We start from the raw sequence: 27,881 nt of genomic DNA on the forward strand, positions 1-27,881 counted from the left end.
CAACTACTCTTCCAAGAATTTATGATATGAAAGGAAGGTTAGAGATTGGCCAATAATTAGCTAAGACAGCTGGGTCTAGAGATGGCTTTTTAAGTAAAGGTTTAACTACAGCCACCTTGAAGGCCTGTGGTACATAGCAGATTATTAGAGATAGGTTGATCATATTTAAGATCGAAGAATTAATTAATGGCAGGACTTCTTTGAGCAGTTTTGTAGGAATGGGGTCTAAAAGACACGTTGATGGTTTGGAGGAAGTAATTATTGAAGTTAACTCAGAAAGATCAATTGGAGAAAAAGAGTCTAACTTAACATCAATGGTACTAAAAGTAGCTGTAGATGATATTACATCTGTGGGATGATTATTGGTAATTTTTTCTCTAATGATAAGAATTTTATTTGTGAAGAAGTTCATGAAGTCATTACTAGTTAACGTTAAAGGGATTGTTGGCTCAGTAGAGCTCTGACTTTTTGTCAGCCTGGCTACAGTGCTGAAGAGAAACCTGGGGTTGTTCTTATTTTCTTCAATCAGTGACGAATAGTAAGATGTTCTGGCTTTGCGGACGACTTTCTTATAAAGCAGCAAACTATTTCTCCAGGCTAAATGATGATCCTCTAAATTTGTGACACGCCATTTCCTCTCCAGCTTTCGAGTTATCTGCTTTAGGCTACGTGTTTGAGAATTATACCACGGAGTCAGGTACTTCGGATTTGAGACCTTAGTTTTCACAGGAGCTACAGTATCCAGAGTCGTACGTAGTGAGAAGGTAAAATTATTAACAAGATAATCAACCTCTGTTGGGGTAGCGTTCAGATAGCTGCTCTGCTCTATTAATTCCTATGGTAGCAGTAATGGTGTACCTAGTTTTCTTCTGCATTTTGGTTTAGTTTTTGTAAAATAAATAATAACACAGAGTAATATCCCATGTGTTTTTGATCATCTGAGGCTGTATTTCCTTAATTTAATACCGACCAGATCATTTTTCATTATGTCCTGATATGCTGAACTTAGATTTTATAGAGGATGAAATGTTGTTGGGTTTGTTTTTCATCACATGCTATTTTTAAAAAAAAGTAAAAAGCACATATTTGCTTTCTATTTGACCAAGGAAAAAAACCCCCGAACTTGTGTTATTTTACAAGACAGTTTCTGTGTTTGTATTTGCATTAGCCATGTGGAAACAAGAATTTGTTTATTTTTGTAGGGAAAAGGGGGAAGCCAGGTAACTTAATTTTAATATGAAATTTCATCAACATAAAAAAGAAAAAATAATAGAAACATGTCTGGAAAAATATAGCTTAAAAATAAATTTAAAAAATTAAGTTTTAAGGCCAGTTTCATACTGTGAGACGAATACAAATTATCACCATGAAAAACGCTCCATCGATGGTTCCAGTCTATTATTTACTCTGGATGATGTTGTGTGTGCAATATTAACAAAAGCCACAGAAATGCGAGGAAATTAATTTTGAGGTTTTTAAGGAACGTTGACAAATTATTATGATACATATAAACACTTTAACAGTAGGACAGATTCCACAGGTTAACCATATTTCACTTTCCAAGAGGACGTCCAGTTCACACTGACCAGCACTAGTCATGCAACTACAAAACACAGAGCCCAGTGTTGTTGCTGGAGCTGGATATGGATGTACACAAATGAGCAGAATGCTGTTCAGGTGTGGCAAACATGGAATACAGAGAGAGCAGCTCTTTCATGAAGAAGCCAAAAGGTGATTGGATGTAACAATAACATTTAATCAACAGGATTAACTATTTCTGGTAGATTTTTCATGTGCTGTGTTAGGTTGAACCAGATGGATAGATAGTACTTACATTAATAATGATCCACGTCACACAATATGTTTGTATTCCCTCATTTAAGCCTTTATTACTTATTCTTATTTTGTTACATTTTAAAAATTGTATTCGCATTGCATATCCGGAGTGTGTTTAGGGTGTTTTGGTGGGTTTGTTTCTGTAGTCAAATAAGGAATGAGGTCAACAGCTCCATAAAGCGAGTCCCATGCATATCCCAGCTTTCATTTCTATCAGATTTTTCAGACTGACAGCAAATCCTCAAGTCCAAGCAGATGCAATGAGCTGTCATTACCACAGAATGATTATGTATGCAGTAAATTCTTAAGATTTACTTTGTATAATTGAAATTATACAATATAGCAAAAGAGGAAAAAAATAATAAAACTTGTGAATACTTTTTGTGTTGGTAGATATTTAAATAAGAAATCTATAAGTCAATATTCTTCTGCTTTATTTCTTGGATGATGTGTTTGGTAGGACAAACAAGCAAATAGAGAACAACTTCTGTACCAAATTAAGTCATGAAAAAACTTAATTATTGTGATAGTAGTCTAGGTATGTCTCAAAAGTATTCAAGCCACATTAGACAAGCTGCAAAGAGATGAGGTACTTGAGCTGTTTTATTAAGGATCACTTTTCAGATCGAGTAAGAGAAACTGGATCCTCATCTGGACTTTCCTGTGAGTTGATTTCCAGACGCTTGTCTGTATTTCGGGCAGCATGTTGATGTGATGTTTAACACTGTCACCTCGCACCAATAACTAAGAAATTTGCATGTTGTTTCCGGGTACTCCAGCATCCTAGACAGATTATTTGGTTAACTGGTGTGAACTGCTAAGTCCCACTTGAGCTCTGAGCACTTTAAGACATATTTACAGTAGGAAAAGGATCAAGTGAGTGTGAGAAACAGACAGATGTATCTACACTTTAACTTGTTGAATTTTACATTTTGTTTCCATACATCAGGAAGAACTAACCTGACTTGTGAAGGTAAAGAAAACTGCGAGGGAAGCTCCACCTCCAAACCATTGCAAGTCTTTGTCAACAACCAGTTTATCAATGTTTCACAACAGTAAATATGTCTTAGTTGTACCCCGTTTTAAAACATTGCTGCAGTATTTTTTTAAAGAATTGCTTGTGATGCCTGCTTTTTCATCACCAGCTGTACATTTTTTCTTACACAGAAAAATCTGTTTGCCATCCTCAATTCCACAGAATAATAAAAAAGTACTTATTAAATTTAAATGTGATCAAAACACTGTTAGTGTACGTACTGCTGATGAGTTGGGATGCTTAGGTGTTCCTGAACGTCCCATCAGGATGAACATCCAAATAACTTTTTCATACATACATTTTTTTCAAACTGATAATCACAGTTTGCAGTTGTTTAGTTTATCCAAATCTAAAATTCTCCTTCCTACATCTTCACTGACTTTCCTTAATTTTTCCCGTTGTTAAAAGTATCTCACAAGCATCCTGAACTGAAGGAAGTGGAATGGCTGAAATTGGCTTTGGTTTGTGAAACAAGTCAAAAGTAACCAAGTATGCACATTATCACCATCTAGTGGGAGAGAAAAAGAATGGAGACACACACACACCTACACACACAGTAGATGTCTAATCTTTACTGTGTATTATGGGTTTTCAGATAATTCTGAACATTAAAGTCAAATTGGGCTCAAATGTAAAATAACATTTTATAACCAAACAACAATTCTGTTTTTATAACAATTATAAAATGTTAGATTTCACAAAGCAACACTGAGTCAAATGCAGTACGGTGTAAGTAGAAATGCTTCTGTTCACCAATCCACTTTCAGAAAACCCTCAGAGGCCCAGAGCTTCTTTCCTCACGCTGCAACCCAACAGGACATTTCCAGCATCCACACACTCTGTCACATACGGCGCTGAAAACACAAAACAGACATTAAAGGAATGAATGTGGGGGGAAGAGAAAGCAGATTGTAGCATGAAACAATTTTTTAAAGCATTTTTATGTTATTGTCATTGTTACTACCATTCTGAGCACGGAGCCATGAGGCAGCCTTCATAGCCAGAAGCTCCCACTCGTCCTTTGCATCCATCTTGAAACCATGAAGCCAGAGCAGAGCCAGAATGGTGGCCCACACTTCACTGCTGGCCTAATTCACCAGAATAATAGACAATAAAATAAAACAGAGAGGACACACAAAGAAAAAAAAATATCCTACATGATTTTACTTTCTACAACCAGTAGTATTAGTTATTTCTGGCTGCTTACTAGTCACAAGGGGTCACCAAGGTGTGTAGCTCTGCATATTCGATTTGGCAGATTATTACACTGGATGCTATTCCTGATGTAATCCCAAAGGGATTTCTGTCTAGATGTGTGATTACCACCAGTGTTTTAGCTTCTGATATACAGATGTTTATTTTCAAGCCGTGAGTCAGGCCTACATTTAGTTTCACCTCATTGTCTTTTTTTTTGTTATGTTTTTAATTACATCATGTGTTTCTGTTCAAATCATGGAGCATGAAGCATGAAGCATCCGATTTACAATAACTAACATTATCATTTTGTTTGTTATTATTTAAACTGAAATCAGTCCACCTTTTCAGGCTTTGACTTTTCCACCTCCTCGTTGGTCTTTCCCAGTGCAGTAGCCAGAGCTGGATCAAGCAGCCAGCAGCCAGACGCCCCCTGCAGGGAGACTAAGTGCAGCAAAGGGTCTCTGGGTGGCTGCTCGGGGGCAGCAGCTGGAAAACCAAAGATGAAATACAAACTGGACGTGACTATGGTGCTAAATGAGAAGACAGAACTCTATAAACTAGTGCATAAACCACCTTCTTGTAAACTATGCAACAAATAAACATTTATTTGAGATCGACATCACAAATAAAATGTTTTCAACAGTGTGAACTTATTAAAGAAAAATAAAAGCTGGCAATAACACGCCATCAATTACCGAGGTTTTAATTAATACCATCTGAAAGTAAGTGAGTTGAAAGCTTGATAAATTATGATGTAAAGTATGCCGTTCACATGCTTAACAGAGAAAATATATGGCCCATATATTCAATTGTTTTGATCTGATTTATTGGAATAGAAAACTAATTACTCAGTGGCAGAAAACTGGATCTCATTATCTAAGCAACTGAACTAAACATTGTACAGTCACTTCCACTCAGTGTTTAATTCCCTTCATGTCTACCAAGAAAGTCCATGTTTTTTTATTTTATTGTAACCCAGCAAATTATAACTGATGGGTTCACACACATTAAGAAAATAATAATTTTCAGAGGGACAAACAAACCCTGACATACATGATGTTCTGGACCACCAAACCAACTCCTACATGTAACAGCTCACATAATTTCCTCTGTGTCTAACTGTTTGTGTATTCACAGAAATGCCTAATTTACAAATACAAAATATGGATTCTTACATTTATTAAAATTGTTTTTTCTGTATTTACTCTTTTTATTGCTTGTTTGCTCCTCTAACTGATGCATATGTATGGAGAAAAATGTGTTCAAAAGGGTTGACCCATAAGCCTAAACCAAGCTCTACAAGTGTGTACAATGACTTGGGTGTGACTTTTGAAGACTCACAGCAGCTTGAACTCACAGAAAAACGAAGCAATCTGACCTCACCTAAAATATTTTTGAAACGCATACATCTGTACATCCGATATGCATTTGCAACCCTTTTGAGACATATTTCTCTACATACATATGTTACTTATACACATATGAAGGACCACACAATGTGATTAGTACCGTATGAATAGAAATGCCTATATATTTGTGTTTTACTTACCAATGTCATGTAAAACTCCTCCTCCAAAGCTAGACCCTACATCACAAGGTTAAAATCATAAAAGAAAAGTAGATGGCATGAGACGAACACATTACATTTAAATTATTTAACAAGAAATATCAACTTTCTTCCTTCTGAGGTTATTAGTGACTACATACATACATACATACATACATACATACATAACCTAACCTAACATAACCTAACTCAACCTTCACTTTCTGTTTAAAGATACAGCCCATTATAACGGACACTAATAATGGCCTTGTACATACAGTACTGCATATTTCACATGTGAAATAAGTTTTTAAAAAAAAAAAAGACAAAAAAAAAAAAAGAACATGATGGGGGATTTTTTCCCACATGTACAGATACACACATCTACACATTTACATAGATGTTTAAATGTGTCATTTAGGTTCTACTTACTCTGGGTAATTGTGTCACACATTGCCACGGAGTCACACACTATAATGTAAAACAGAAAGAAAGAATTTAACGCACACGCACACAAAAGAGTCACCAAATTCTTGTGAAATGTACTAAGGAACACTAAATTACTGACTTGTTGATATACAAATACAAAACAAATAGTATAAAAGTATTTAAGTGTATATCATCGTCACCTTTCTAATTAGAATCTTGATTTCTTGTAACAAATATTTTAAAGTCAATCGCACTTTTTGCTTTTGGATCATCTGAACATGACTCAGATATTCTGCTCTTAAATGTATCATTGTAGTCTTTTATTCACATTCATCGGTCTTTATCTTCAAGGAAAGCAAATTACCATGAGAAAATCAGGTTAATATTTCATGTTAACATGTGATGTCTCCACATCATACTAAGTTTTCGTCTTCGGAGAGTCTCACAGCAAGTTAAAATATTACTAAAATATTTAAACTGTATTTAAATCTAAATGCCGATAAACATCACCTACATTTAATCATTCAATTTTGGACACATTCACTTATTACATGATCTTTTTCATTGTTTTTACTCTTTTGTGCAGTGAAGAAGAAATCACTGCTTTGTTAAAGGAGCCAAACATACACATATGGCCTTCTCTGAATTTCACAAAGTGATGGTATCTGTCACAGTATTAATAGGGCCACATTTTAATAAGTTACATTTCTAATTATTTACTAATTCAGAAAAATCTGTTTCACATGGAAGGAATCACAGCTAGATTATGATGCTGGCATGAAAATGTTGTGAAAGTTAGACATTTCATTTGCTGTTTAGATCAGTAAGTTAAGTAAAGCTTCTGAGGTCATTATAGTGACTTGCAGCTTGTCATAAATTCTACTACAAGTAAAAGCTTGCATGTCTTTAATTGCTGACTAAGGAATCAGCCAATTACAACAACTGTCAAAAGAAATACTGCAGCAACTGTAAAGTTAATGTTTGACATTTAACATTTCAAATAAGTTCAAATACAAATATGTTGGTTTCTTTGCTTTTATTCTCAGAAATATATATATGTGTGTGTGTGTGTGTGTGTGTGTGTGTGTGTGTGTGTGTGTGTGGTCACTTAGCTTTTACTTACTAATAGCGGATGGAGCAGCAGCCATGCACACTATATTTACAAAAAAAAAAAAAAAAAAGAAAAAAAAAATCAGGGTGAATGATTACAACAGTTTGAACAACACTGCTTTAAAAATGTATAAATCAACCTTAAACAGACTGAAGTTATCAGATAAAAGCCTTCACTTTGGGACACAGCCCATTACAAATGTTATCCAAGCAAATATTGCAACTGTTTGCATACAGTTTTGCACATCTAACATTTCAAAAAAGTTAACAACTTAGTCTTTAAAAAAAAAAAAAAAAAAAAATGCACAAATATGTGGTGTATTGTCATTCACTTTTGACTTACTCATGGGCACTGGAGCACACATTGGCCTGGCCATCTTCCCTATTATGTAAACAAACGAATAGGTCCAGACATTTAATTTCTTACTTTTTAACATTCATGGGCTGACATACCAATGCAACAAACAGTATAAACAGTGTTCAAAATATATACAATGTCTATCTGTTCAGTCTGGTTATTCTGTTTTCATGTCGTAATGTTCCTGACATGTTTACCAGTAAAGTTTCCTCACCTGCATCCTGTTGTCTGATTGATTCCTGCTGTATTTATACCTCTTGCTCAACACCTTGGTTTATACAACTCGTTAATTCCAATTTGTTCTCTAGCGTTTAGATTTTTTTTTCCAGTTAATTTTTATCTCATTTTGTGGTCATTCTGCATCAAGCACCGTGTGCCACAAAAATCACTCAGCCTCACCTCACCAGGTTATAATAATAAAAAAAACCTAGAGGATTAGCCAACAATAATAAATAACTGAACTAGTAAAATAATCAAATTCTGATATTACTGCAGTGCCTCACAGGTATGATGTAATGATAAAATAACAGTAAAATATCTCTTCTCATATTATAAGTCATATTTAAAGTGTAAAAGATGTTCACCGTTATTTTGAAGTGTAAACTCCCATGAAGACGAGATGAAACACATTAGGTCAACAACTGCATAAAAAGTTGAGTACTGACTTATTTACATTGTTTGGTTATACAGAAAAATAATACAAATACTTCAACAATACTAGCATTATTTAAAGTATATAAGATCTTAATGTGTTTAATCTGGTTTTTCTGTTTTCATGGGAGATAGAATGAACTACTACTGGATTATAATATTACAATACTACCTGTGAGGCACTGGAGTAAGTATAAAAGATGTTCACTAATATTCCAAATATAACAAAACATTCTGAATAAGTAAAAACAGAAATATTTTGGCTTGTTTCTATTTATTGTTAGAAATGCATAGATGTGCAGATGTGTGTTATACTGATATTCAACTTCTACTTACTCATAAATCCTGCTGAACACTGTGCCATGCCGAAGACACCTAGGATGTTAAAAAAAATAAAAAGTCAAATATTTCATAAGAATTTGTTAAAAAGAACTTGATGTTATTTTAGGGAAGTAGAAATATAACACAAACACTACAAACAGTATTTGTGATGTGATACGATACTGTGGCGTTTCAGAACTTATTACTCTCACCTCCCAAATGTGTCTGCCAGTAAAGCTTAGTCTTATTGGTCGCTGCAGCATTTATAGCACTTGTTTATTATCCTTTAAAAGCCAGATTTCATGCTTTTAATTACCCATGGCTGCTTGAGCACACATTGGCATTGATTTACATACTAAACAAAATTTTAAAAACCGCTGCAAGCTACGCTGGGAAACAAAGTGCTGAACAGGAAGCTCGGTGGTCAAGTTGCCGAAGAGGAGGCATGTGTGATCAAATGCTGTGATCCGTGATGATGACTCCCCAGATGTTCTTGGAAATCTTCTGGGCCACAGTGGTGGCAGTCACTACTGTGACGACAGGGCCAGACAGCGGCTCTGAGCCTTCCGCCTGCTTTGAGAGGCAACTTTGAGGACATCACCGCCGGCAGTTTCAGGCCAGTCGGATGACGGGGGAGGATCAGCCGTTCACGTGAGCCCGGAAGCTGCACGATGAAGCAGCTAGGTGGCCTGGGCTATCGGAGGGGGAGGCGCACATGCTGACAAAACAGGCGTTTCACATCGCAGGGGTTCTGGCACCCTCCCCTGGTCCAGGAGGGACATACAACATTCCGGTAAGGTGTCAAGGGGGTATACGCCAGGCTTTGGTGGACGTGGGCCACATGCAGACTCTGCTCCACCAAACCCTGGTTTGCCCTTGCACATTGTTGGAGGCGGAGCGGGTGAAGGTTAGATGTGTGCATGGGGACATCCACAAATATCCCATAGTGCCGCTGCGTATTTAATTTAAGGGGAACACACATAGAATAAAGGCTGCAGTTAGTTGGCACCTGTCGCATCCTTGACTTTGGGGATGAATTGGCTGGGATTTAATAAACTTTTGGGCCAGTATGTCAGGATGTGATCACGACCAGTAGTAGCTTGTAGTGTCTGCGTGGTGCTAAGTGGTGACGCGGGGTTGTCCAACACAGACTCCTGGGGAGAAGAAGTGGTGGGTCCTTTTCATGAGGCCCAGTGAGGGATTCATTCGCCCCACAGAAGATTTTCCACTGGAGCAGTCTCGTGATGACACCCTACGCTCAGCCTTTGACCAAGATAGTAATCGATGGTCACTTGGTGTGCCCTAAAGCCGTGTGGCCCTACCCGTACTTTGTATCATTGAACGAGTGAGCTGTGACACTCACACAGAGGAGGAACACACCCAGTTGTTGGTGCTTAAAAGCCACTGAGATGCTGAAAATGGGGTTAATAGAAAAGTCGCACGGCACATAACGTACGAAATGTCACGGTTTGAGGCCTATCCTATGGCCCGGGTCGACGAGCTTCTGGATGAGTTAGGCACTGCCAAATTTTGCACGATGCTAGATTTAACCAAGGGCTACTGGCACGTTCCCTTGTCTGCAGAGTTTAAGGGGGAAAAAAACAAACAAAAAACAGCCTTCTCCACTGTGTATGGTTTGTACCAATTCTTCACACTTTTGTTCGGCTTGCTCAAAGCCCCAACCACTTTCCAGTCCCCCATGGACTGGGTGGGGCGGCCTCACGCTGCTGCCACCTACCTATATGATGTTATCATCCACAGTAACACCTGGGCGGAGCATGTGCAGCAGGTGGTTGCGGTCCTGGAGACTCTGCGGCAGGCAGGGCTCAGGGAAAACCCTAAGAAATGCGCATTTGGATGGAGGGAAGTACAGTATCTGGGTTACCACTTGGGGAGTGGGCAGGCGCGTACACAGATGGAGAAGACAACTGCCATTGTATCCTCCCCGCGCCCCAAGACCTAAAAGGAGGTGAGGCAGTTCCTGGGCCTGGTGGGGTACCATAACCAGTTCATGCCTAGTTTCAGCCCTTTGACAGATCTCACCTGAAAGGGTGCCGCAGATCTGGTCCAGTGGGTGGAGCAGTGCCAAGCAGCATTTGTGCAGGTGAAAAAGGCTCTCTGTGGGGAGCCACTCCTCCACAAACTTTTCCATCCCTTTCATCCTGCAGACAGATGCCTCGAACAGAAGGCTGGGGGATGCTTTGTCCCAGCAGGTAAGACGGGTTAACCGCCTTGTCCTCTACATCAGCCGGAAGCAAAATACAGCATGGTGGAGAACGAGTGTCTGGTGATCCGGTGGGCTGTCAATTCCCTTCATTATTACCTCCTGGGACACTCGTTCGCACTCTGCTCAGACCACGCCCCGCTACAGTGGCTCCACTGCATCAAGAATGTAAACGCCTGGATCACTCGGTGGTACCTGACTTTACAGCCCTTTAGGTTCAAGGTGGACCATAGGCCAGAGATGGTCATGGACAATTTCCTCTTCCGTTTACACAGGGGGAGCCAGATGCGGCCCAGGCCTCAGTCAGGCATTGGGGTTGTGTGGCAGGTGTGTGGTCTATGGCTCCGCTGCAGTGGAAGGGTGGTGCAGCGGACTCCAGGGCCAGTCCCAGGGAGACTGAGGTCCAGGTGGAGGGAATTAAGCTCACGAACACTCTCACGTTTTTAGTTATGCTGGGGACCAGCAGAGAGAGGGCCAGCTGCAAGCTTTTGGGAAACATAAGGTGCCGAACAGGAAGACTGGTGGTCAAGTTGCAGAGGAGGAAATATTGTGTGTGTGTGTAAAAGCTGTACAATAAAGACAATTTAATTGTGTTCGAACGCTGTGTGGGTCCGTGGTGTTAACATCCATCTTGATATCTTGATTCCTTGCATCATTTTTTTGCTACTGAATCTTAGTTTTTGCCTTAACCAACTTTTCTTTATATTTGTAATGTCTGGATCCTGTGACTCTTATAGTCTTCTTTTCAATATATCATTGTACCCCTTAATTCAAGTCTATCTTCATCTTCAGTCTATGGCTGACAGAGTTTTATTTTTTCTTTTGAAATAAACTCACCGGGTGTTGGAATATTTCTGCGCACAAGAGGTCCTTGAATCATTTCGCTGTTGTCTTTGTTGACAGCAATGAAGGCAGTGAAAGAACTGCTCACTCCTGATTGGACACTGAGCTTCACCACCTTCTCCTTCACTCCTCCATCTTGCTGTCCTCTGTTCTCTCTCTCCTGCATCTCCAGGGAGCGAATCAGAGCCCGAGCACCCAACCTGTGGACTGTTAGCCTGCAGACAAGAAGGCACAAAACCACAATAATTTCCTTTCCATCCATTTCCTTTTCATCACTTGAAAACAACAAAAAGATTTACACACAAATAGGGTGTATCTGAGACTAAGATACACATCTGTGTATCTTAGTCTCAGTGTCACTCTAACTTTGCTGCTTTGTTGCGGGAAAGGAGTCTGTACCTTTGAGTCAGATAAGTAGCTGTAGCAAAATACTCCACACAGTAACCTTAATTTGATCATAACAAGTTTAGAAAAGCTCAGGCTGCAGCACAGAAGTTGCTGAAATCAAGGAAAGCTACGATAAGCTGGAAGTGAGTCAAACGTTGATTACATTGGTAGTTGATTATTAACAATATTATTGTATGCATGTTTTCAGGAGCACTGACTCATGGGGTTAAAGTCCACTTGTTTTGAAAGAATTTTTGCAGAAAACAAAGAGCTTTGTACAGTTGTTATCAGAAGTTTATAAAGAAATTCAATTTTTTTTTATGTGCAAGGTTCCGGTCATAACACATTGAGCTCTCTCATTCATCAACCATTTCATGACCCTATTACTTTGGCACAAATACAAAATCAAATCAGTGTCCATCACAAATCATTTCTGTTTATTTTAAATGGTAAATCAACCTACTTTCAGACGTATTTCCCCACACATTTAAATCTGAGGTAATATTTGAGCATGAATCAAAAATTATCAAAGAGAAATTTCTGAAATTTTCAATGGACTTTCATACCATTGGAATAAATCAGGATCTGTAATTTGAGACAGATACATAAAAAAAAAAATGCCAGCACTAAAGACCTTTAGTATTGAAAACATGAATAGTAAAGGTCTTGAGTGCTGGCAATATTGCAAAATAAAGCATGAATACTTTTTAACATGATATTCTTAATAACAAAATAGAAGAAAATGCTATTTCTTTTCAATTTTATGTTATGTTGAGCAAAGATGATAAGTAATGGCACAAAAACAATCAGTAGGTTGTCTCTTCAAAATACAACATAAATATTGGAGTCTCCAGATGGTCGAGTGGAAAACACTGAAAAAAGCTTTGATGATTTGAAGTGGAGTCCCTCAGGTCTCACAAATGAAAAATATGCACATATTCTATTTGGGCAGGACAATCTGGTGATATTTTTGTTTTAGTAGTACAACCTGTCGTATTTGCTCGATCCAATTTGAAAGTAAAATTAAAGAGCATACTCAAACATTTTTAATGTCTGAATCCAAGATTAACGGATCCTGATTCATTTTGAGGTTAAGCGAGTCAGAAAAAAAAAAAAAAAAAAAGCCCCAAAGAGGGTTGACAGAGCATTTTTCAAAGAAACATATCTTGAGTAGTATTTCATTTTTGAAGTGAAAATTTCACAGCACTCATGTGCCCACACTTTGTACCAGAACATTTTTATGAAAATCGTAGACGGATAGGCAGAAGTCCCATGTTGACTTTGAATGGAATAACCCATGTATTCACTGAGCTGGGCTTGGTTTTTCTGGCTGTTTGAAATTTGAAGTTACTTTGGAAACATTTTTTTTTTTTTTTTGGACTTTGAGAAGTACAAAAAAAATAAATCAGCTTAAGAAATCCCTGAGCTGTGCTTCAGTTAAAACGAAAGCTGGACCCATTTCCTAGACTTCAGTGTTGTGGTATTTGTTTTGGATATAGACATAAGTAAAATAGTTTTAACAGGAGTTATAGTAAAGAAAGGCTGCAGCTCAGCAAAAATCACCAAGGTCACTTTGATAGGCACTAGGCAGTATAAATTATTATCATTTGCAATTAGCCAGTTAATTTAATTCAATTTGGATATAAGCTTAAAACCCTATAATATTAGAGAAAAGAAAAATAATGACCAGATGCTCCCCATGAGCAAACACTTGGCAACCGGAGAAAGGAAAAGTTCTCTTTAAACAAGAATAAACCTCTGGCAGAACCAGGGTCACAGAGAGACGATCATCTGTTGAGACTGTTTGGGGGTGAGAAGGAGGCAGACGGAGTCAGTGTGAGTGTGAGTGTGTGTGAGTGCGCTTTAGAAAGTATGAGAGAGAGAGTGAGAGTTAGTACTGTTAGTACTGTTAGTACTCTCGCTGCAGTGTTTTCGATTAACTGAAGGTTTATTGTGGAGCTTTTCCAGTGACCTGATAATAATGAATTACAATAGTCCAACCTTAAGCAATAAATGGTCTAATTTTTTCACTAACTAATCATCACTTTGAGATGGGATGTTTCTAATTTTAGACATATTGCACAAATAAATGAAAATAGTACTAAATATTTGGTTGACATGTCAATTAAAGGAGATATTCTGATCAAAACTGACTCCAGGATTCTTCACAGTGTTGCTGTAGTTCAAAGTAAGGCTATTAAATATCTGGTCAGACACCATGTTTTGAAGATTTTTTAGCATCAAAGACAATAACATCAGTTTGGTTTGAATTTAGAAGCAGGAAATTAGAGTTTACCAAGGTATTGATGTCTTTAAGACATGACTGTAGTTTGATCTATTGATTTGTGTCACTGGGCTTCATGGAGACATTGTTAAGAAAGCAAAACGAAATGTAAAGATTTTTAAAGAGAATCTAATAAACATAGATAACAGTGCACTGATCTTACTGTAAAATGTAGGTGTTATTTTGTTATTAAAGTCCAAAAATGCATTTAAAAGATGATGAAAAAGTATTGCCAGTGACTATATTTTCAAGATTTATGGAATAAAGTTACCAGTTACCTTTGTGCTATAGTTTCTGTTTCTATCACTCACATTGACAGAGGATGGTGACCAATAGTCCAGACAGATGTACTTCGTCTTTCTCTACTTAACCCCAGTTATCAGGCTAAAGGAGTCCTAACAGTATCCTGTATAGATTTCTCTTTGCTTCTGACAGATTTGCCTCTAAAGGTCAGACAGACTATGTTTTCTTCTCTAAGCAAACACTATGACAGTCACGCTTTACAAAAAGAGGCACTGAGGGCACAAATTAGTTGCTGTTGGAGAGGTACCTGTGTGGGTCAAGCGGTTTGCTCTTCATGCATTTTACAGTAAAAGTGTCAGATTGTTGCACAGTAGTGTTTTGACTTAAGGTCAAAAAATGGCTCCTTGATTTCCCACAAACTGCGGACTGAGATTACTCTGTCATGTCTAAATGTTTGTGATCAGTAATCATATACTATTAGATATTATGATACCCCTAATTCAAGAAAATAAGATTAGAAAAAGTGAAACATGTTTAAAACTAGACAAACACCATTATGTCTGTGTATTATTAACTGTTTTCTAGTAAGCAGAGGTAAGTAGAGTTATGTTTCTGAAAATATTGTTTTAAATTCAACACTCGCATTTCAAAACAGAAGTGTGCCGTTTGTGTTAAACTGTTTTACCCAGTGTCCTCTGCAGGTCTGAGACTGAAGTGCAGCTGGTTCTCAGAGGGATGACCTGCCAGGCTGTACTTCACTGTCACACAGCCCTCTGCTGCCTCTGAGCTCTGACACAGAATCACAGGGTTAGAAGTCACGTTAATTATGGTCATCAAATATCTAAACAACAGCATGAGAAGGTGCTGCTCCTACCTGTCCAGTGAGCTGGGCATAAATCAGCGACCTCTGACCCTGGAAAAGTGCTGTGATTGGTGGAGAGAGGACAGTGACAGACACTTCCTTTGGTAAATCCCATGTGACTGAGATGTCGACCACAGCCGGCTGCAGAGCAAATCGCAGCGACTGCATCACCTGAAAAACAATGAAAAACTCTCCAAATTTGCTGCTTCAGTGTTTAACTTGACATCATTATTACTTTTATTCTACAGGGTGGGCCATTTATATGGATACACCATAATAAAATGGGAATGGTTGGTGATATTTAAGTCCTGTTTGTGGCACATTAGTATATGTGAGGGGGCAAACTCCTCAAGATGGGTGGTGACCATGGTGGCCATTTAGAAGTCGGCCATCTTGGATACAACTTTTGTTTTTTCAATAGGAAGAGGGCCATGTGACACATCAAACTTATTGGTAATGTCACAAGAAAAACAATGGTGTGCTTGGTTTCAACGTAACTTTATTCTTTCATGAGTTATTTACATGTTTCTGACCACTTATAAAATGTGTTCAATGTGCTGCCCATTGTGTTGGATTGTCAATGCAACCCTCTTCTCCCACTCTTCACACACTGATAGCAACACCGCAGGAGAAATGCCAGCACAGGCATCCAGTATCCGTAGTTTCAGGTGCTGCACATCTCGTATCTTCACACCATAGACAATTGCCTTCAGATGACCCCAAAGATAAAAGTCTAAGGGGGTCAGATCGGGAGACCTTGGGGGCCATTCAACTGGCCCACGATGACCAATCCACTTTCCAGGAAACTGTTCATCTAGGAATGCTCGGACCTGGCACCCATAATGTGGTGGTGCACCATCTTGCTGGAAAAACTCAGGAACGTGCCAGCTTCAGTGCATAAAGAGGGAAACACATCATCATGTAGCAATTTCAAATATCCAGTGGCCTTGAGGTTTCCATTGATGAAGAATGGACCCACTATCATTGTACCCCATATACCACACCAAACCATCACTTTTGTTGTTCCAACAGTCTTGGAGGGATCCATCCAATGTGGGTTAGTGTCAGACCACTAGCGGTGGTTTTGTTTGTTAACTTCACCATTCACATAAAAGTTTGCCTCATCACTGAACAAAATCTTCTGTGTGAACTGAGGGTCCTGTTCCAATTTTTGTTTTGCCCATTCTGCAAATTCTGTGCGCCGATCTGGGTCATCCTCGTTGAGATGCTGCAGTAGTTGGAGTTTGTAAGGGTGTCATTTGTGAGTAGCTAATATCCGCCAGAGGGATGTTCGACTAATGCCACTCTCCAGTGACATGCGGCGAGTGCTACGCTGTGGGCTCTTGCTGAATGAAGCTAGGGCAGCCACTGATGTTTCTTCATTAGTGACAGTTTTCTTGCATCCACATTTTGGCAAATCCAACACTGAACCAGTTTCACGAAACTTAACAAGCAGTTTGCTAACTGTAGCATGGGAGATGGGTGGTCTCGTAGGGTGTCTTGCATTGAAATCTGCTGCAATGACCCGATTACTGCATTCACCAGATATCAACACAATTTCGATTCGCTCCTCACGTGTTAAACTCTTCGACATGTCAATGGCTGTGAACAAAGAGAAACTCGTAAATAACTCATGAAAGAATAAAGTTACGTTGAAACCAAGCACACCATTGTTTTTCTTGTGACATTACCAATAAGTTTGATGTGTCACATGGCCCTCTTCCTATTGAAAAAACAAAAGTTGTATCCAAGATGGCCGACTTCTAAATGGCCACCATGGTCACCACCCATCTTGAGGAGTTTGCCCCCTCACATATACTAATGTGCCACAAACAGGACTTTAATATCACCAACCATTCCCATTTTATTATGGTGTATCCATATAAATGGCCCACCCTGTATATGTATAGCACTTCACTTTTTGATTAACAACCACATATTAAATATTAGTATGCATGTTTGAACATATACATAAACAGACACATAATCAACCTTACAGTCAGACATTTATTCCGACATACAAACTATGGCCCAAAATACAGGGGAAAAGATTAAGGGAAAGCTAACCAATAAAAATGTGTTTTCAGCAGTCGTTTAAAACAAATACAAAAAAAAAAATCACCTGACCTGATAAGCTGAAAACTATTCCAGGGTTTGGGCACCACAACCTCAAAAGCATGATCACCTCAAAGTCAGAGGGGAAAAAAACCTATACAAACCTATATGGCCCAGAAATGATCTGCTGTGTATCACATCTTTGGAAAGCTGAGTTCAGTTTCTGAACCTGATTACTTCCACACCTGTTCTTAATGACGAAATCACTTAAATAGGAGCTGCATGACAAAGTGGAGTAGGCCAAAAGATCTTCAAAAGCCTGACATCAAGCTGTGATCCAAGGAAATTCAAGGACATATGAGAAACAAAGTAATTGGGATCTATCAGTGTGGAAAGTCATTTGTAAAGCTGTGGGACTCCAGCGAACCACAGTGAGAGCCATTATCCACACATGGCAAAAACATGGGACATTGGTGAACATTGATAGCAACAAATATTTCTGGCACAATTTCACCAACTTCCAAAGTGCATGAAGAAACAATGATCTGATGACGCCGAGACTCCAGCAACACTTAAGATTCTAGGGAACAACTTTATTATTATCATTTTTATTTTTTATTTTTTTGCCTGTCCCATTTGGTTCTTTAGCTGTCAGAATTGTTGTCTGAACAATTCCAACAAGAATACCCAATGGATTTACTTTACCAAGTGGATCATCACGGCCTTGCCTATTGATCCATTTGATCGACCTTTGTTATTATTTATTTTATTTTATTTTCAGTGGGAACATCTTTATTAAGTGAACAACGTGTTTTGCCTTGTGGCCTTCATCAGGGTTGTTGCAAAATATCCAACAGTTAATGTTAAAAAAAAAAGAAAGAAAAAGAAAGAAACAGAAAAAGATAGAAAAGAATTTCCAAGTGGACCAATTACAACTTAACAAATAAACCAGTTGACCAACTGACATCAACGAGGTGGTATTGGTTCATTGGTTAAGCTACAGCCAAAATAGATTCTGGACTAAACCACTACAATTTAAAAGGGAAAGGGGGGGGAGAGAAACCCCACATTTCTTAACATACTACATAATCAATATTGCACAGAAAAATGCAAATAACTTAATATAAAAAATACAAATTAAAAGCTAATATGAGTACAGGAACATTAAAAGAGCGCAAAGATGCAAAAATCTAGTTAAAAACATAGAAACACAAAAGTTTACAGAAACTCATTCATAGATAAATCCCCATTCATGCCTGTAGAGTGTAAACTCCTTAAACAAAATATCGGGAATGCTTCTCTTTTTGTTCTGATACAATTAATATTGCCACCAAGTTGTTTCAGTGCTGTGGTTTTGTCAGTAACCAGATTGTGGAGCAACAACTTTCTCGAAGAGTTTGGAAATTGGCCCATAATGACCTAAAACAGTGGAATCTAAGGATGGATGTTTTCCCTGGAGGAAAGACGCTGGGTATTTTAAAGATGAAAGGAATGATTTATAATAGAGAAAAGCCAAGGACAGATGACAAGCAGAACCTCCTAACGATTTTAGGAGAGACAATGTCCACTGGGCAGGAAAACGTGTGCAATAATGGGACGTATGGGACAAAAGTGTGTGAAATAATGTCAAGGAGATCTGTTGAGAAAATTAGTTTAAACTCAGAGAAGAGAACTGATCAAGAGACTTGAGTCAGTTGAAGACACACAGACTTGATGCAGTCACTGGAATACATGGCAGGGAAACCAGATTGAGGCAGATTAAGGAATCTGCTGATGGTGTCAAACAAAAACATTGGATTAAGTTTATTACCATTAGTCAAACCAGCAAAATAAGATGATGTAATATCTTTTACAAGTTGGTGAAGTATGGTTAATAAGTCCTTCATATGGTGTTATTATCCTCCTTCATAATTGTGTTTAATGTCTTACTTTTGGTTGCATCCTGTCAGTCCCTGTGATGAACTGAGCGTGACCTCCTCCTTCTTTGGCCATCCCATTGATGAGAGCAGAGCTGGCCCCTTCCCCAATCCCAAAAGAGAAACACCTGCAATACAACAGTTTTCTAAATAGAGAACATGTTGGACATTCTGGAAACTGTGTAGATATAGTTGTGTGTTTGTGGTTTCACCTGTGAGAACCTGAATTAGTCTTCACCAAATCTATCACTTCTTTGGTGTTCCCCACCTCTCCATCAGTAAAGACAAACAGCTAGAGAGGAGAGTTGGCACAAAAGGACATAACATCAGATCCACAAACACACAACTTGTTCTGAGAGCTGAGTTAGGTTTCAGAAATGGTGATTGTATTGAATCTTAGTAGTGCTTTTTCCTACTCTGCTTGAGAACCTAAATCTCTTTATACAACATGTCTCATTCACCTATTAACAAAAATGGGTGAATACAAGCACTTTTTTCCACGTTGAAGTGCTTTTATCTAGCTAATGTTTCTAATGTCTCCAGGAAATTAATGTAAGCCAGTGTGTGTGTTGCATGTCTAGGCTGACTGGGAATGCAGGGCTGATTGTAAGTACGTTTTAAGGGCTGCAGGATTCTGTCAAGCATTTACGCACACACATACTCACTCTGCATCATGTGCATTGGTGCTCAGGAACACATTGGTATGCAGCCAGGGATTGAACCACCAATGTTTTGATGAGCAGATTATCCCTTACCTGAGCCATAACCAGGAAAGTGTCAGACTGTGTGTGTTACCTGTCTAGGCTGATTGGGAATGCAGGGCTGGCTGTAAATATGTTTGAGGGGCTGCAGGATCTCGGTTCCTCCAAGATTAGCCTGCATCTGCTCAACTGTCTTCAGAGCCTCCTCCATGGTCTGCTGGCTGTACTCCACACTCTTACTGCCATCACAGAAACACATGCACCAAAACATCCATTCAGATACTTAACAAAGACTGAAGGGCCTTTCTTGGGCTGACTGAAATGACGGAGAGACTCACGGGAAGATGTGTTCATATCCAGACCCAAAACTGTAAATGTTGAAATAGCAGCCCATTGGTAAGCTCTTCAACAGGAGCAGCAGAGTATCCTTAAGAGAACAGGGAAAATATGATGAGCCCACTGTGTGAGAGGAACACTGAAATATTTTCTGACTCTAATAACTTAATACAGATACCCTGGCACTGCTGATGCGAGTTTCTTGCTGCTTGCTGTTTGTGATAGGACAGCCCATACTTCCAGATCGATCCATTAAGAACACAAACTCTCCACATGAAGCCATTGAAGACATCACAGACTGGGGGAACTCAGGGTACAGACTCACCATCACTACTGGATCACCCATCAGAGAGCCTGAAAAATAACAGATAAAAAAAAAATTACTTAAATTTGCTTTTCACTGTCAAAATCTTCATATATGGATAGTAAAATGTGTATTTGCAGACCAACTACTTCACTCATTTTCACTCACCTGGCTCAGCAGAGGCCTGTCCTGCCTCCACCACAGCAGTGGGCTGGTGGGCGTCTTTGTAATAAATCAGCAGTTCAACATCTCTGTCAAACTTGTGTCCTGCAGCCAACTTGACCTGCACACCACAAACACATTCATATTTAGTTCTCAGTAATAAGTACAGAGCAGACACATCAGCACTCTACCTACCGTGGCCTGGGTTTGATCAGTGTTGAGGTACTGGAGAGGGTCCAGGGAACAGTTGGACTCTACTTTAGAGATTGGACGAGGAGAGGACACTCGGGCAGAGAAAGACAGACTGTAGGGCACCAGAGAGGCTGGAACAGAAGTCACCTGGACTCCTGCACCTTCACTACCTGTACTTGACATGAGAGATAGTTGCAAATCACTGTGGGGCATTTTAATTGGGACTTGTTATCACATCACATTGTTTTGTGATAAATATTAAACTTATTAAGTGTTGGATGATTTTCCCACCCTGAGGCTGGTATCGAGGGTTGAGCACAGCAGGCAGACAGAACCTCAGACCATCATCAGCCTGCACAGCCAGCTCAGTCACGTACTCCAACCTGATGGAGGCGCTCTCTCCTGGAGGCAGACTGCCCACACTCAGAGAGAATATATCTGGACTCTGATCACTCTCCTCCAATAGGAAGGCCTGCTGACCAGAGCTCAGAGCATCATCATACTCCTCACGAGCCTGAAGGACAGGTGACACATGTCAGTGACATTCACTGTGTTAATTGTTATTTTGAATCTTACTTATAATCAGGTTATATTTACTGTCCAGCTCACCTTCTGCTTCTCCTTCACCTCAGCTACAATCTGTGTCTGTCCGATCTTAGCACTGAAATGACAGACAGCAGCATCTCCAGGCAGAGGGAAGACAAAAACAGCCTCTAATGGTTTGTCCTCCTTATTCTCGTAGTTCAGAGTGGAGACCACCGTAGCCACATGGTCCCTCACCTCCAGCTCCACCTCAATGCTCTTCAGAGGAACTGACATAGATACAGAACAATTATAAATACATAAACGATACAGATGTTTTACAAATGGTTGTTTCTTTTGTTACATTTCAGCCACACAAAAGTTAACCATTAAACCAAGCTGGTACTTAAATATGAGTGTCCAACAGTGTTGCAATGTTTAATTTTTTTTTTATATTATGATTGATTTATTTTATTTTATTATTATTATTTTTTTTAATCCATCGATTTTCTTCTGTGCTTTTGTAGCACAAGGATATAGTCTGCATGACTTGTAGCCATATGCAGAAGCACCCCACTGGTCAACTTCACCGAGTAAGCTTGAACTTTTCACCAGTCAGCATGGGAGGAGCAGAAGTTTTTCTTATGTATACTTTGGTGAGTAGAAGGTGAAAATGGCCATGAACCTCAATGCAATTCTCTTGTTGATAACCTAAAGAGCAAATGACCATCCAGGGTCTGTTGAGGGTTTGTTGTTTGTTGAGTACAGCCTCAGTCATGGTAAAACAATCATATATTATTATCTTCCACTACAAATGATAAAAGTCTTTACATTTGAATTTTAGATGGATGAAAAGAGGCTGCAGAGAAAACAGAAGCCCCTGTATTTTCTGTCAGTACCTGGTTCCTTCTGGAGAGTTAGCAGACCACAGCGGTTCATCATTGTACCTGTGAAACAAAAACATTTGAGGACTTAGTGTTGAAATAACATTCATAGCTGCTCTACATTCCAGACATTCCTAAGCGATATTAATATAGATAAAAAAAAAAGAAATATTTCCAAATTAATCTCATCAGATAAAGTTGTGGTTATGACTGAATCAATGAATATGACAAATTTTGAAGATCTGACTTCCAGTATTATAATTGTTGTTAATAATTGGTTGAGGGTTAAAATGTTCACCTAGTGTTCCTCTGATGAGAATAATAAACAATGACAGCAGGACCTCCTCTCAAAAATCCAAGTTGGACCCAACCATTACTTTCACTCTCGTTATCTTCTTCCTGTGATCGACCTCACCGAGTTTAAAAACAGCACGAATATCTCAGATTTAATTGTTAATTGTAGCCGTAAAGACTTTGCTTATGGAATCACGGCATATACATATAGATGCTTTCACAATGATATATATTACTATACTAAGGTTTTCATGCAAGCAAACAGAAATCTGATGTAACATATAATGCACAAAATATCATTCAATTTGCAAAGTTATAAAATATGTTAATTAACTGTAAAACAAAATGTTTATTTTTCTGTTGCTTGCACTTTTATTCCATGTAGTTTACTCAAAAGCTTATTTACTATCCTCTGAACACAATATCAGTTTTCAACAATATCAAGTACATATTAATTATATTGTATTTATGACAAAATCTTTTTTTTCATAAATACCATTTGTTATTTTGATGCCACTATAAAAGAACTCAAATATACACACAACCATCCAACCCAAAAATGCTATCTGTCCAGCATCTATGGGGTTTGCCCTAAGACTTGTCCTGGTAGGACATGCAGGAAAGACCTCCTCTATGCATCCTGAAACAATGTATCATATTTTCTTCACCAGTTTTTCACACTGATATTTTTTCTGATTAAACAGTCTGTTCTATCTTCCTGTGAACATCAGTGCTTTGTTCTCGGTTCTAAAAGTCCAGGAAACTGCCCTGTTTGGCCTGTATGAATATTCACCTACACAGCCTCAACCAGTATTTTCTGAATGCCTCAAATTGTGGGAAAGTTGAGTTTATAAACAACACCAGATCATTTCAAGGATGATCAGAAATTCCCCAGGAGCAGAGCAAACTAGGTGGGGGAGACAGAGACTTTCACTCTCTATATAATTTTGCATTTAAGAAAATACAACTTCATATGGCATGTAAATACAAAGGATTTGTTTTGTTGTTGTTTTTTCCTGACAAATGAAACATGATGGACGAAACAAAACAAAAAAAAAACATTGCAATTTCTAAAATAGAAACCAATGAGCAGTTCATTGTGATAGATCTGGATTTTTTTTCTTTTCAATATTTATTATTGCTCATTAATAAGACAAAGTCTTTCTTATCCGATTACTCAATGGAATAATCGATAGATTAATCTATAGCTGCAGCCCTAGTTGAATTTGAGTATAACTGTCTTTTCACTTCTCAGGAATTCTGCAGTTGATTGAGTTGAAATTCGGCACAAATATAGTTTGGGTGCAGGTCACATTTAAGATTCCATTGAATCGTGAATGAAGAAGCACATTACCAGCAAAAGTGAAAAGAAAAATAGATGAAAACTTGAGAAATGAAAATGAAAAACAAACTGTGTGTGTTTGTGTGTGCGTGTCTGGATTAGCGAGCAAGAAGATACCCTACTGTAAACCTTACTGAAAAAGCACATGAAACTTTAAGCTTTGGAGGCGGCTGATTTCACCCCGACTCACAGGGCTCACTTGACTGCGGTGGCTCTCCGCTCTAGGCTCTGTGCGCAGGGCCAGGGGGGTGGGGGACGCTTTACTGGTCACATGACGCTTCTAATCGATACTGCGCAAACCATAAAGAGATTTTATCAGGTGACGATGATTGAAAAATCTATAGCGAACAGAGTATGATAGACGCTGAATGCGCTCTCAGTGCTGCTGTTTATTTCTAACGTGACATCTGCACATTAGGACTAAACATTTTAACATTTGACCCTCGGATTTGTTAACAACTCAAATCAATAACATTTTTAAAATAGATCAATGAAATAATTAATTCAATCAATAAAATCGACCGAATTGATGATTTTATTGATTAAATTTGTATTCTTGAGTGCGTTCCGTGTTAGCAGCTGAAGTTAAAACTTCAACTCTGAACATAACCTGCTTCTGACCAACGCAACAGAGTGCGTTATAAAGAGTGCATGCTTTAGGGAGTGGTTCTCTTTTGTTTCTATCGTCCTGTATGAGCTCAGCATTTTAAAGAAGAAAACACTGCATTACTAGTTTATCTGCATTTATTCAGCGATAATCCGCACACAAATAACAATGAATACCCCTTTTAGTTGTCAGCACAGGGTAGTGCCTGTGACTCATCATGCAGGGCAGCTCGCAGGCTAAGCTTATTTTGGTCCAACCAGTTTAAGTTACTTAAAAAAAGAAAAATATCATTCATCCTTTAAACCATCTAAACATAATTTTAATGACTCGACACACGTCTCGCTAAAACTGAATCTTGGCTTCTACAAAGATTCGCATTAATGTGATCTGCCACTAGAAACATCTGGATTATGTTACCAAGCAGTGAAATGTTGGAAAACGCCAACAGAAAACACGAAAACCAGTTAAGCAGGAACACCGGGGACTTCTTCCACGCTCTGATAACTTCCAGTCGGAGGCGTTTTCTGTGCAGACAATTAATGGCATCTCTTTGTTATTGTGACAGAGTGACTGTGCACCTACCTGCTAGTATGTGACGCTTTCAGAATCCAAGGCAATAGTTCTTTTTCACTACACCCAAAATTATACAGTTTTGTGGCACTGAATAGTTGTGAAACTGTTTTGTCTGGGACCCGAAAACATTTTTTAAAAGGCAGTAATGAAAACTGAAATAGCAACCAATGACGTGACATTAGGAATGAACTGACCAACAAACTCATAAAGAATGGAATGGTTAAAATCAACCCGTGAGATATGAAAATATGGCCGCAAGTGAAGAATGATGCGCAACAGAAGCTTACCTCTATGGACGGGTGTATCCTGATAGGTTTACTACACTTCTCTGTTCTTGTAGCAATGTTTACGCCACAAACAGCAGACTTTATAGAAACAAGTCACTGCTGCCGGGTACGTCCCATTTCCTTGTTGTCTCCACCAACCGGTATGTACTGGGTGGGCGGAGCTTCAAATTGCAAAACATTTTTCTTTTGGTTTGTTTTTTTTTTTAGAATTCCTTCTATGGTTTACATTTTTACTTTCCAATAGCTCTGAAGTCCTGAAAAATCTCACGCTCACACTCTTACACTAAAAATAATTGTTCTTCCTCCTCCTTGTTCTCTATTTTACGGTGCAAGCTTTCATTAATCAGCACAAATAGGTTTTCTCCATTTAGTTGGCTCATTGATTATAGAAATCGTTACAAAGAAAATTCAAAGAAATTCTGATAATATGGCATAGCCATAGAGAGATGGAATGGTGGCCCACACTTCAATGTTGGCCTAATTCAACAAATCAAAGACAATCAAATGAAACAACTGTGCAAACACAATTTATTTAAAATAGGTATTGCCACTTTTTTGGTGTCTGATAAATAGATATCTACATCACACTATGTAACCCTCGTTCCAAACAACATATTTAACACATAGATGACTGATCTGAGGCCCCGGAGACCCCAACAATAATTTATTGGAAGAAGAAAGTTTATTATAGCAGCAAAACATGTTTCTTTACAAATCAATTTACTTATCTAATTAATTTTATCCAAAGAAAAACAACAATCATTACTAAGTTTGCAACATTACAATTAATTTACATATTTTATAAAACAAAACTTAATATTTTTCTATAATAAAACTTTTATCTTTTACACAACAAAATCCTTCATTCAGTATAAAATAAATGCCAGCCCAGAGATGTAATCTCTCCAACATATACGGGTTTGCCTTGAGCTTCCTTCACTTGGAGGGTATGCACAATACGGTTCCTTTTCATGCTGAGGGCCAGTCGCTCAACTGAGCTGAAAGGTCTACCAATGCATCTGAAGTTTGAGAAGATTAAAGACTTTGTGAATAAAAGAAAAAGCATTACAATAACCAGCTCACAGTAAATGCATAAACCTGTAAGCTTTCCTCAAAACACCATTGATCCACGTGAAAGTCTTTGTTTATAATATATGGCATTATTGCATCCTCTTGTGAACAAGAGAAAAATTTAGGAAACAGGAACTGATGATAGCGTTGAGTATTTTGCGAATATGGAAACTGTTGACCCATTTCAGTTTGAAATGTAGAAAAAGTGCAATCACTGCTTATTCATTAATTAATCAGTGTCTTTATTAGAGAACACACCTCAGTTATACCAAAGCAACAAAAGCAGTAAAAGATACTTCATTAAGTTGCATCACCGGTGGTCAACAACAGGTACAAATTATTTTAAAATATAGTTTATAGAGTAAATCAGACATTCAACTGAGATTTTTTTAACACAATAGTCACACCTTAACACAGGACATTGCCTACACAGGATAAGGTAACACATGGCATTAATTTCCATAAAAAAAGCAAGTAAGCAAACTTAATTTGATTAGTTTAGTTTGGCTTCTGAATTTGTTCAGGTCACACATCGCCCATGGCTAAAACAGTCAGAGGTGGACTGGCTAATCAGGAGTATAGAGTTATTAAACTCGTCATACAAATCATCATCTAGAGTATACGTATCAATGGATAATTATGATCCAATAAAAAGTATGTAGTATTGTATATGATTCTGAAATGTCCCATTCTACATGTTGTTTTTAATTATTTAAGGTAATGTAAATGTATTTTTGTCACACAACTTGTTCAGTATTAAGCTAATTAACTATGATTACAATTTTGAATAAAGTAAAAAGTCTAAACAAATGTTTTCACTTGTCCAACACAAAATTACACTGTAGCATAAAGCATTTTTTAAATCATTTATCTGTTATTATCATTGCTACTACCATTCTGAGCACGGAGCCATGAGGCAGCCTTCATAGCCAGAAGCTGCCACTCGTCCTTTGCATCCATCTTGAAAGAATGAAGCCAGAATGGTGGCCCACACTTCACTGTTGCTCTGTTTCATTAAATCAACAACAATTAAATGAAACAGAGCAGACTGGAATCACGATCTTCTGTCTAGAAATGTGCAAACACAAATAAACCAAAATAAAGCTTTGAAATTTTTTCACAAGCTGTTTTGACTGATGAGGAAAAACACTCTCTGTTGCTCTATGCTAATATGACTATCAGACTTTTATGGTCCGCTATGGTCTTCCCTGGCTGATACCATCTGGTTTGTCTTCTCACTTTCTCTCTCTCCTGTTGGCTATTGGTGTTTGTTTATTGTGGTCTGTGCTCCCGGGTGGGTCCCTCTCT

At 38.3% G+C, this 27,881-nt stretch overlaps 1 protein-coding gene across 1 annotated transcript; it reads right to left on the reverse strand.

The window, feature by feature from the left end:
• Window positions 1-1,460: 1,460 nt before the first annotated feature.
• LOC116322917 (von Willebrand factor A domain-containing protein 5A-like) lies at window positions 1,461-25,634 on the reverse strand. Its single transcript, XM_031743131.2, has 22 exons — window positions 25,503-25,634; window positions 22,415-22,462; window positions 21,603-21,805; window positions 21,285-21,507; window positions 20,997-21,163; window positions 20,808-20,922; window positions 20,514-20,689; window positions 20,338-20,426; window positions 20,094-20,238; window positions 19,511-19,590; window positions 19,312-19,426; window positions 15,340-15,498; window positions 15,151-15,254; window positions 11,546-11,766; window positions 8,500-8,538; window positions 7,498-7,536; window positions 7,168-7,197; window positions 6,048-6,086; window positions 5,619-5,654; window positions 4,410-4,555; window positions 3,837-3,960; window positions 1,461-3,726 (listed from the first exon to the last, which is right to left on the reverse strand). The coding sequence occupies exons 2-22, from the start codon at window positions 22,455-22,457 to the stop codon at window positions 3,647-3,649; spliced, it is 2,373 nt and encodes a 790-aa protein (XP_031598991.2). The 5' UTR covers window positions 22,458-22,462; window positions 25,503-25,634; the 3' UTR covers window positions 1,461-3,646.
• Between the last annotated feature and the right edge of the window lie 2,247 nt (window positions 25,635-27,881).

The sequence above is a fragment of the Oreochromis aureus genome, linkage group 14, assembly GCF_013358895.1.
Source record: "Oreochromis aureus strain Israel breed Guangdong linkage group 14, ZZ_aureus, whole genome shotgun sequence".
In the NCBI taxonomy this organism is placed as follows: domain Eukaryota; kingdom Metazoa; phylum Chordata; class Actinopteri; order Cichliformes; family Cichlidae; genus Oreochromis; species Oreochromis aureus.